The sequence below is a fragment of the Canis lupus genome, chromosome 31 (assembly GCF_048164855.1).
Source record: "Canis lupus baileyi chromosome 31, mCanLup2.hap1, whole genome shotgun sequence".
NCBI classification, from domain to species: Eukaryota; Metazoa; Chordata; class Mammalia; order Carnivora; family Canidae; genus Canis; species Canis lupus.
The window spans coordinates 24,712,864-24,725,104 of NC_132868.1; the positions used below are offsets into that span (position 1 = coordinate 24,712,864).

Sequence of the window (12,241 nt, forward strand, 5' to 3'; positions counted from 1 at the left end):
TAAGCCTCTTAAATATTTTTCAAATCTTTCCATGTCTATCTTTTTGGCACCTCCCTAGACTAGGAAGCCAACATCTCACACCTGCATTACTGAAATACCATTATTACCAAGTCTCCATATACTCACCATTGCTTCTCTTTAACCCATTCCCCACAAGCTTTTAGAGTACTCTTTTGGAAATGAAAATACCAGTTCATAATATTCCTACTTAAAACCCTTGAATCCTTTTTTGTTACACTTAGGATAAAGATTGAAATTCAGAACATGGTCTATAAGGTCCTGCATGATCTGCTTCTACCCATATCTTCAATTCGTCCAGACTTATTTTTGCCTTACCATAGATTAGCCACAACGATCTTAGTTCTTCAAAATTGTCAAGCTACTTTCTCCCACAAGGACTTTGTGTCTGTAGGGAGGCACACACTCTCTCCCCACTTATATACCCCCACACACATACATACACATATTCCATTTCAAGCCTCAGTTAATATTGTTACTTCCTTAGTGAAATCTCTCTGATTTTTCCAGATTAGGTGAGTCTGCCTGTCATAGCTCTCACTGCACTGTACATTTCCTGATTAGCCCATGTCTCAACTCTAAAAAAATTACTATGTATGCTTTTGTGCATTATCTGTATTTAATGCACTATCGAATTCAACATGTTGATTTCTGTTTGCTATATTTATAACCATATTGTCAGCAACCTCAAGAGGCCCTGGTACATGATAATCCCTAGCCAAATATTTAATGATTAAACAAATGAATAGAGTAAGGGTCCATTTGTAGTAGAGTTTATGCTTGGATACTTCCCATTAGTTTGACTACTTCCCTTCTACCTGCTAAAGGGAAGAAGGATACTGACTATTCCAGATGCAGAATAAGACTAAAGGAAGAAGAAAAGACAAATATTTCCAAAATAGACAGGGCTAAGATCTACAAATTTAGAGTGCTCAGAGGAAAAGATGGCAAGAAAAGGCAAAGGCTGGCATATTTTTTGTTGTTGTTTCTCTCCTACAGAGAGGAAATAAATGGCTTTGAATGAGTGAGGCAAAGAGGAACCAGACATGCCTTTGATGTAATAGGCAAATTAACTAATATGTGAACACTTTAATGTCTGTATAGGTCATGCAATAAACTGTAATGATGCTTGCTATGCTTGAGAAAAGAATGTCAATATCTGTGAGGAAGAACTGTGTTGAAGCCAAGAGATATCAGGAAAGAAAATTGGCAGGCATCCTGCAGATTCATTGAAGGTCTGAATCAATGCTTCTTCCAGAGGAGGTTGGGAGCACAAAGTATTTTTCTATGAGAATGTCTTCAAATGAAGAGCTTCCTGGTAACTTCTGTGCCTTTTCTCCTTGTGTGTGACTCTTGGATTTGAACTGCAGATTAAAGGGTTTGTCCCTTAGAAGTATCTAACTCATAGAGGAATACGTCTGTGTTTGGCCACTTTCCTGACTTTATTCTTGTTAGGAACTAATCTCAGAAGTCCTACTAACTCTTCTCTGACACTGATTTCAGCTTTCTCCTTTCTCTTACTCTGAGGGCTGGTTTAGCACTTGCCTCACTATGAGGTGGAGATAGGAGAATACTTTCAAGAAATTATTCTTTTGTTCGCATAGCTCCCACTGCCTAGAAGATCATTATCCTTCATTATTCTACCCAGGACACTCATTAAAAAAGAAAAAGTCAGAGGTCTAAGATTATATTTTCCAATTAAGAATTCCTCGATCTTCTTAGGGCAGAATTAATTGCTTCTTCTTCCATATACTGTGAGGCATAATACAAATTATGTTATTGCACTTGTTGCATTATGTTGCACTAATGAGAGCTGCATGTGGGTCTCTCTCTAAATCTGAATTGTTTGAGTATAGGGATAATGATTCCTTATCGTTCATTGTGACATACACCTTCCAGCCTGTGGTAGGATTTAAATGAAAAAATAGATGTAGAATATTTAGCATGGTTCTCGACACATAGTTTGTGATTGCAAATGCTAGTTAAAGTGAATAGTAATTCCACCATTGATTATTCTCATTTAAATAATCGCTACTAATAAAATTAATTTTAAGAAAATATTATTCAGCACAATAATGCACTTAAGAAATCTTTACATTGTCATTCAGCCAGGTTAAGTGTTTCTTGGTCACCTAGTGAAGAAAAAAAGTTAACACCTTCTCCTTCTGCCACATAACATAACTTCCAAGCTCTGGGCTTCAGTCTCTCATGTAAAATGTTAAGGTTGATTACATCCAACATCTCTTCCTCTTGACCATTTCGTAGCAACATTCTGCTAAAAACTTTCTTATAGCCTATTGTTCTCTATTTGTAGCATGTATAATCATTTTTTTTATGTTTTAAGAAGAAAAAAGATAATTCAAGATTGTTTGTACATTCATACATCTGACATAATATCTAGCACAATAGAACTCACAAAAAATTCATTGATGAATTATGAAAAAGTCACTGCTTTAACTCAAAATGGTTACTCTTTCTCCTCAGTAAATCTATTTTTTGTGTGCATTCGAGTTTATCACTTCCTTTCTTTTCATTTATAGGAATGATTTCCTGCTTACCCACAATATGTCGCCTTCTTCTCCTTGACTGAGCCATCTCCTCTTTATTTAGGTGAATTCCATCAGGTCGTTTTGGGTGGCCAAACAGATTTATGTATTTACATAAGACTTAGTCAAACCAGCAGGAGAATTTGTCTCATTCTAGCTGATGGCCTGAAGATATGAATAAAAAACAATAAAGTAATTAAAACATCCTTGGCTTTGCATAATCCATTTTGCTCAGTCCTAGATGATTCACAATGCTACATCACCCTCCACAAATTTCTTTTCATTTCTCACCACAATATTCTTCAAGATTTCACTCTGAGAAACCTTCTATATTATCAATACATTAAATAATAAATGAAGATAGACATTGAGCAATTCAATCTTATTAACTAAATTCTTGGTGATATTGATACATTTATAGAACTTCTGTCCAAAGAACGGTGCTTTAGAGAGAAGATGCCATTATCGTAATGAGATTTCTTCCTCTGATAAAAACCATTAGGTGGAGTCAATATTTATGAAGCTTTTATCCTGACTTGAGTAATTTGTAACTCCTGCCTGGGTATGACTTTTCAGCTCAGTTCTTAAGTCCATTAACTACTACAACAGGATGAACTCAGATTTACTGCACTACTAGAAGCTTTGCAAAGAGGTGTGGGTTGAGAGGAAGAGTCCTTGGAAATTGGAGGACACAGAAACAATCAATTTTGTTGGCTGCTGAGATTCAGCTCCATAGATAGTTTTGGCATAAGATACCCCAGCAGGCACAACTTACATCCCTTGAACTGATATTCATTTCCTCTAGGAGGGAAGAATTAATACAGGATTTGGACAGTAGTATCTGAGAACACATTCCCCTTCAAAAAAAAAAAAAAACCCACAGTTGATTCATAATATTTATCCCCAATCTTATGACCATCAGTGAGGTGGGTGATATGATGGATACAATCATTCAAGGAGCTGTGTTCCATAAAGGAAAGGACCCATCAATAAGATTCTTAATGCCTAAATTCAACTTCTGATGCACTACCCATGAATATCATAACAATTAATGAGTCCTGATTTCTTTTTCTCCTTCCACATCCGGTGTTCTTCCTAGTGTTTCGAGCAGAGGGTACAGTGAGTAGTTGTTTATGGAGTATTATGTGCATGACCTTGACCTACATCCAGGCTATTTGTATTTACAGTCTTCACTATAGCAAGGCATATACTAGGGTGAGCACACTTGTTGAGATGCAAGTGGGTACCAGATCCTTCACTGGAAAATTGCAGAAGAGAGATATGGGTGATGGCTTTAGAAGAAAATCTAGTAGAGCTCCCTGAAACAGACTTCATCCAGTGAAAGACAGGGATGTACAAAATAAATATGCTGGCTTCCTTGACCTTGGTTGGGACAACTGTGAACTACGTGCTTCCCTGTCACCCAAAATTCCCTAGTAGATTATATTCCACTTGCCCACAGTGGTAAACTGCTTGATAACATTCTCTTTTGGTTTTCTTTCTTTCCCAGGCTCACTTCTCTCCCCATCAGATCCCTTTTGATATTTCCTCCCAAATAAACTACTTGCATTTGAATACTTGTCTCAAGGTATACTCTTATAGAAATATAATTAAGAAACCACTAACACAATGTGAATATAATATTCACATTTCATTTAAACCTCAATACAGAAACTCAGCAAACATACAATATGTTTTATATCATTTATCTTTCCTCTCATTACCCTATAAGATAAAGAAAGACTACATTGCTTTAAAACATAAAGAATACAAGTTAACTTCAGAGATAAAATCAACATGCTCACTGATTTCATTGTCTATAAATTAGGCAAGGGGATGATTGAACTCTGGCACATTTCACAATTTGCGAACAATTTATCATGTATTTTGCTAGTTTACATCTATTCTCATTTTACCCCAAACAACCTGCATCAGAAATATAAATAGCAACCAGTTTCCATGTTAGCCTCAGAAATTGCCAAAAGCATCATAGAGATATTGATAATAGTACAAAAGACATGCCTGGGGGTTCATAAGATGCTTGAGTACCAAAGTTTCCTCCGGTAAGGAGGAGAAATTTTCATGCTGAAGTTTGCAGCAGATTTCCTATTAACTAATCCCCTGAAGAAGCTCCAGTTCACCTCTGGCAGACCTTTCTTCCTCAACAAATGAGGGATGGGCTGCTGACAGGAAGCAGAGTGCACCCCACATAATTAAACAAAGGAGAGATTCCTAAGCATTACGTGACAAGAAAGACTCAGCAATCTCTGCTCCACCATTTAATTAGCTAATGAATGCCTGGACAGGCACTAAGTTACTTTATTGATGCAGAATTCTGTTCCTACCACTTTGTGTGAATACAGAATAATAGATTTTTGGAACCTGAGCTTCTTTTGAATGCTTAGCTTGACTTTTAAGGTGCTCCATGCATGGATGAGCCGCAACCTGTCTCTAGTCTCCTTGCTGACCACAGGTCCATATGCCTTCCATATTTCTAATACACTGTGCTTTTAGCCCAAGTTTTTCCAAAAAAGAAACCCCGAGACAAAATTATACGCTGGTGCTTTACTAGAGGGTACTAAAAGGTGGCGGGATATGCCATTTTGACATAAGGATCACTGAGAGATAAAGACACTTGAAAAACAGCAGGTGCAAGAGGGGTGGTATGACTCCTCTTTTTCTACCTGAAAGCAAGACATTAAACCTCATATGGAAAATACCTTTCCAGTATCAGGAGAAAACTAACATTCTTATCACTGAAAGAAATCTATAAAAAAAAAAAAAACCTTGTTAAAATAAAACTTGTCTTTCTGGTCACTTATCTATCAGATTAATTACCCTAGCCCAAGCGCCTCTGCACTGTCACATCTTCACAACTTATTACTCTTTGTTCCATTCAGCATAGACACACATTCAAATCTAACTGCTTCTTTGGGTTTTCTTTTTTTTAAGATTTTATTTATTTATTCATGAGACACACACACAGAGAGAGGCAGAGACACAGGCAGAGGAAGAAGCAGGCTCCATGCAGGGAGCCTGATGCAAGACTCCATCCCAGGACTCCAGGATCAGGCCCTGGGCCGAAGGCAGGTGCTAAACTGCTGAGCTACCCAGGTGTCCCTGGGTTTTCATTTACTTATGTGGGCTCTCTGTCATGCAAAACTTATATTAAATACATGTTTATGCTTTCCTCCTGTTAATGTGTCTATGTCTATGAGTCCCAGTCAAAAACTCCAAGAAAGTTAGCGATACAATTTTGTCTCCTCCACAGTACAAAGAAGCATAAGATAAAAAAGAAAAGTAAGGCATGAGGGATCCCTGGGTGGCGCAGCGGTTTGGCGCCTGCCTTTGGCCCAGGGCGCGATCCTGGAGACCCAGGATCGAGTCCCACGTCGGGCTCCCGGTGCATGGAGCCTGCTTCTCCCTCTGCCTGTGTCTCTGCCTCTCTCTCTCTCTGTGACTATCATAAATAAATAAAATTAAAAAAATTTAAAAAAAAAAAAAAAGTAAGGCATGAAAAAAGGAAATCAAATACAGGGTGATGTGTTTCTGTGCTGGCTATAGTCTTACCTGAAAACCTATGTTTGATTGCTGAGTCCTGCAGAATAAAACTGACATCAGAGAATCACTGTACTATAGAATAGTCCACGGTGGATTAAAAGGGCAAGGCAGGGAAATTCTCTGCTGCCTCCATCTCATGTCTTCTATCTTTGCTCTACCCCATGGAGTAATAACTGGCACTTGCAGGTTCTATTATTACCCTCTTGACCCCCTAGGTATTCAGGTGGAAAGCTGGAAACTCCTCAACTTCATTGCACCAATAAGCCATTGCAGTTGTCTCTCCTTGTCTGTCAGTACCTCACCAATGTTCTTTTTTGTTTGTGTTGGTGGAACAAGCAGAAATAGTTGGGCCCTTATCACCTGGGTAATGGCAAGAGCTATTGTTAAAACATCTATGGCTTGGAAGGAAATCAGTGCTAGGGCCAGGGATAAAAGTAGAGATAAGCCACATGAATATATTTCAAGTGGCAGGGCAGCTTGCACTGCAATATGGGCCCCTCTTGCATAGGACTACACGAAAAATGTGCAGCCTCCAAGTCATTTAATGAAAGGGTCTCAATAGTATTACCAGTCGCCATAAATGTTACCTCTGAAATTCAGAGGGACCCACATACACAATCTTTTTCTCTTATATAGAATTTGCAAAGGACAACATTATGATTATTACTTTAAAGCAGAGTTTCTCAATCTTGCCATCATTAAGATTTGGGGTTAAATAATTTTTTATTGTGAGGGGGCTTTCCTGCACATTGTAGGATGTTTAGTTGCTTCCCTGGCCTCTACCCACTTTTGTTGTTACCCTGGCTTCAACCCCTAGTTTACTGCCTACTTGATGTCACCCCCGCTCACTGATTTTTGAACACCAAAATGTCTCCAGGCATTGCCAAATGTCTCTTGAAAGGAAAATCATCCCCAATTAATAGCCATTGCTTTTATTTAAAAAAAAATTAAAGATTTTATTTATTTATTCATGAGACAGATTGAGAGAGACAGAGACAGAGACAGAGACAGAGACAGAGACAGGCAGAGGGAGAAGCAGGCTCCATGCAGGGAGCCCAACGTGGGACTCGATCCTGGGTCTCCAGGATCAGGCCCTGGGCTGAAGGCAGCGCTAAACCAGAGCCACTGGGCTGCCCTAGCCATTGCTTTTAGACACGACTCAGTCTGCCCCAGATCACCAGACCCTAAGAACATTACCCCTAAAATTTGTGGGTTTTAGTTCCACTTTCTGACACATATGTCCTGCTAGAGTATTAGGGATATTTGTCACTTCTTGCTTATCAACGTAATCAGAATGATGCTATCTACAGAGTTGACCACTAGGATATTCTGCAGAATGTGAGAATGACCATCATGGTCCGGATACCCGAGGATCGAGGTATAGTCCTAAGGACAATATTGCAAAAAATGTAGGATAGTTAACATAGCCATGAAAAGGGCAAGCTATATCTGGTCCTCCATGCTAAAGGGATCACTAATTTGATAATAGCAAACCAAATGTCAGAGGCTGACTAATGTGCTTCAATAAACATAATGCATCCGCTATTGGGAGTCAATTCTCAGTGAGCATCCCACATTTTTGCATATCCTGTGAGCAGAGGCACTGGCTTCCTTTGTTCTAGGCTATTTTTCAAAGGATGTTTTATAGCAAACAGCTTTGAAGGATAGAAAAAGCATATCCCTTCAGAGCAAATAGTAGGTGTATTTACATTCCAGTATAAGAAAAATAGTATCTCCCATCAAGGCATAGGATAAGCAGGCTTACTTGCCATTATGAAAGATTCAGGATCCCAAAGCTTGAGGTTCCTCTCTTAACACACCCCACCGACTATAAAGAAACGCCTGGCTCTGTTTGCAATACCCTGTGAGTTAGAGCTTGAGGAACTGGTGTTAAGTGTTAATGTACTGCTTTCTGCTCTTTCTGTTCATTTGTCTCCAACTCAGGAATCTCATGTTTTCCACCAGCATCCATGGAACTATGGCAGGCTAACTTATTAATTTGCCAGTGGAGTCGAATCTCAGACCTTTCACGGTTCTTGACATCCAGCAAAACAGCAGTGATTGGAGTTATAATTTGGCTAAGGCTATTGTACTCTCCATCATCCCCTATGCTCCAAGTGGTTTTTACAGAGGTCAGAGATGAATTGAAGAACATGCTGGTAACTAACTTTGCAGTTTAAGTCTTTGATGGTGGCTCACATCTCTTCAATTACTTTAGAATGTGGTATTGCTTCTTATTTCCTACCTTTGAAGTGGGGGAGGGCAGTCGCAGAAGCTTCCAGTTGGCATCTCCAGTTGGCTCTTACTCCAAAGGTCAGAGAATGAATCTAAGAGTTCCGTCACCTGCTAAGTATATCCATCCTTAGTATGCATTTGCTGACTTTGGAAATAACCACTGGGTTAGTCTATAGATGCAGTGGACTCACTGAGAGACAGACTTGGATCAAAACTGTACTTAACATCTGTCCTCTATGAGGTCCCTCTCCCATCAGGGGTCTAACATGGCATTTCAGGTTCCCTATGCATAAGTTCAAATTGCATATATGTCTTTTAAAAAGCACCCAGGAAAAGTTATCTTGTCAAATGGCAGCAAGTCCCTATGGAGAAAGTTGGAGGATACTTATTACATATGCCCTCAGGTCTCCAGCCTCTCTTTCAATCAATAGAACCTAGCTCTGTGAATAGACTTCAATATGGAAACTGAAAGACAGACTGTGATTTTCCAATGTGACATTGGATGTCAGACATCCCTCACCTTCTTTCTTTCTTTCTCTCCGTCGTATATATAAAACAACTGTCCATCTTTGTTACCCCTTAGGAAAACCATAATCTATTAGCCATCAGTGTATTTCTCTGATGGTCAAGCTCCTCTGACCACCACTCCAGAATTTCTGCATATTAACTTTGTCCTTGGCCATTCCAAAATCCCATATTCTTCATGTGTATTTAATTAGCCTAGTTTCATAGCATCATCTCCCACTGATGAAGGAAGCTACCTTTGCTGCTTTTCTTTTTTTAAAAAAATTATTTATTCATGAGAGACACAGAGAGATGCAGAGACATAGGCAGAGAGAGAAGCAGGCTCTCTGTGGGGAGCCCGATGCAGAACTCGATCCCAGGACCCCAGGATCACACTCTGAGCCAAAAGCAGACACTCAATCCCTGAGCCACCCCTGTGCCCCTACCTTTGAGCTTTTCAAAGATATCAATGTCTTTCTCACTGTGAATTCATTATTGCCTTAATAAAAGCAGTTTTCTTTGGGCTTTAGGTAATAATTCTCAGGTGTTCATTCCAATATCTCTACTTCTCTGAGACTTGACAATCCTCAAGAACAAATTCCAAACAATAACAAACAAAATGGACACTCTGGCATCTTGATTTCATTTACCATAGGCCATTATCAATGCCAGGTTTCAAGAGACCACACCAGCAAATTCTTAGATTTGTACTTCCCTAGTCAGGTTGTACCAAAACCTGATTCTGGGTGTCAGCTCTGGAAACTATGAGGAATTTTAAGCATGGACCCTGAGGACATCAGTGGTCATATTAGAAGTCACCATTTTGAGTAGCTATGGCATAGTCTTTAGGTTATGCTGTCTTCATCTGGCAATTAGGAAGGACTGATTCTGCAGGCCCTGAAAAATCAGAGAATTTAGGAGATTCAAATTCCCAAATATCGTCATTTCTGGCCTCAGGGACCCCCATTTGTTTTGTTTGCCTTAAGAGACCCACCAAGTCTTCACCTGTTTTCTTTTTGCAGCTCTTGCAACTTTATAATCACAAATGCCTCTAAACTGATCTAGTATAGTAATAGCCCCTTAACCTCATTTAAAAAAAATATTTTATTTGGGGAGAGAGAGCAAGCATAAGTGGAGGGAGGGACAAATGGAGAGGGGGAGAGATAATCCCAAGCATGGGGCTGGACCCCATAACCCCAAGATCATGACCTGAGCTGAAATCAAGAGTCAGCCACTCAACTGACTGAGCCACACAGGTGCCTTGCCACTTGACCTCTTAATGCCCTTCCTTATACCTACACTTCATTCCACTTAACCAAAGGTGAAAGCTTGGATAATTGTAATTCCATTGCAGGCCAGGAAGGTTTGCCATTCCACTTTATGACAGTAATGGAGTGAGTTGCTCTGGCTCCAGGACATGAGTGATTTAACCCAAAAACTCATATTGAGGATGGGCTTTTGAGGGCCATTTTTTGTATCAGTTATGTTTGCCTAGGGCTGTTAGGAAACAGAACTTTTGACAAAACTTATTATATGCTAACACTTTATCATGAGGTAAGAGGGCAGCAGGAGTATAGAGAAAAGAATACTGAAGCAGAACTGTGGTAAGACAAATACAAGGTGATGTTTTCTTTGCAGGTCACATTTAGATAGAAAGTGAAGGGTCATGGGTTACACGCATATTTGACATGAAAAACTGTCAGTATTCTAAAAGTGTTGTAAAATTTCATACTTATAGAACTGTGAAAAAATCAATTAAATGCATATATTTACTTCTTTCTGGATTCTTATTCCACTGGATTATTTCCTTATGCCAATACTACACTTTCTTGACTATTGCAGTTTTATAGTTAGATTTTAAAACAGAGTATATCTCCACTCTCACCACTGCTACTCAACATAGTGTTAAAAGCCCTAGCCTCAGCAATCAGACGACAAAAAGAAACAGGCATTAAAATTGGCAAAGAAGAAGTCAAACTCTTCCTCTTTGCAGATGACATGATACTGTACCTAGAAAACCCAAAAGACTCCACCCTAAGATTGCTAGAACTCATACAGCAATTTGGCAGTGTGGCAGGATACAAAATCAATGCCCAGAAATCAGTGGCATTTCTATACACTAACAATGAGACTGAAGAAAGAGAAATTAAGGAGTCAATCCCATTTACAATTGCACCCAAAAGCATAAGATACCTAGGAATAAACCTAACCAAAGAGGTTAAGAATCAATACCCTAAAAACTACAGAACACTTCTGAAAGAAATTGAGGAAGACACAAAGAGATGGAAAAATATTCCATGTTCATGGATTGGAAGAATTAATATTGTGAAAATGTCAATGTTACCCAGGGCAATTTATAAATGTAATGCAATCCCTATCAAAATACCATGGACTTTCTTCAGAGAGTTGGAACAAACAAGATTTGTGTGGAATCAGAAAAGACCCCAAATAGCCAGGGGAATATTAAAAAAGAAAACCAGAGCTGGAGGCATCACAATGCCAGATTTCAGGTTATATTACAAAGCTGTGATCATCGAGACAGTGTGGTACTGGCACAAAAACAGACACACAGATCAACGGAACAGAATAAAGAACCCAGAAATGGGCCCTCAACTCTGTGGTCAACTAATATTCGACAAAGCAGGAAAGACTCTCCCCTGGAAAAAGGACAGTCTCTTCAATAAATTTGTGCTGGGAAAATTGGACAGCCACATGCAGAAGAATGAAACTAGACCACTCTCTTTCACCATACACAAAGATAAACTCAAAATGGATGAAAGATCTAAATGTGAGACCAGATACCATCAAAATCCTAGAGGAGAACACAGGCAACACCCTTTTTGAACTTGGCCACAGCAACCTTTTGCGAGATACAGCTATGAAGGCAAGGGAAACAAAAGCAAAAATGAACTATTGGGACTTAATCAGGATAAAAAGCTTCTGCACAGCAAAAGAAACAGTCAACAAAACTAAGAGACAACCTACAGAATGGGAGAAGATATTCACAAATGACCTATCAGATAAAGGGCTAGTTTCCAAGATCTATAAAGAACTTATTAAACTCAACAGCAAAGAAACAAATAATCCAATCATGAAATGGGCAAAAGAAATGAAGAGAAATCTCACAGAGGAAGACACAGACTTAGCCAACACGCACATGAGAAAATGCCCCACATCACTTGCCATCAGGGAAATACAAATCAAAACCACAATGAGATACCACCTCCTACCAGTGAGAATGGGGGAAATTAGCAAGGCAGGAAACAATAAATGTTGGAGAGGATGTGGAAAAAGGGGAACCCTCTTGCACTGTTGGTGGGAATGTGAACTGGTGCAGCCACTCTGGAAAACTGTGTGGAGGTTCCTCAAAGAGTTAA

General features: G+C 39.2%; 1 protein-coding gene across 5 annotated transcripts in view; it reads right to left on the bottom strand.

Moving 5' to 3' along the window:
- The window catches only part of UTS2B (urotensin 2B), a 59,802-nt gene that overhangs the window by 25,986 nt on the left and 21,575 nt on the right, over nucleotides 1–12,241 (bottom strand). For 4 of the 5 annotated variants that reach the window (XM_072807848.1, XM_072807846.1, XM_072807849.1 and 1 more), the window contains exon 2: nucleotides 2,577–2,729. In XM_072807848.1, coding sequence (XP_072663949.1) covers nucleotides 2,577–2,613 — 37 coding nt within the window. In that variant the 5' untranslated portion in view covers nucleotides 2,614–2,729. Of the gene's footprint in view, nucleotides 1–2,576; nucleotides 2,730–8,370; nucleotides 8,472–12,241 lie in introns of all 5 variants that reach the window. The other variant, XM_072807850.1, reaches the window with a different exon arrangement.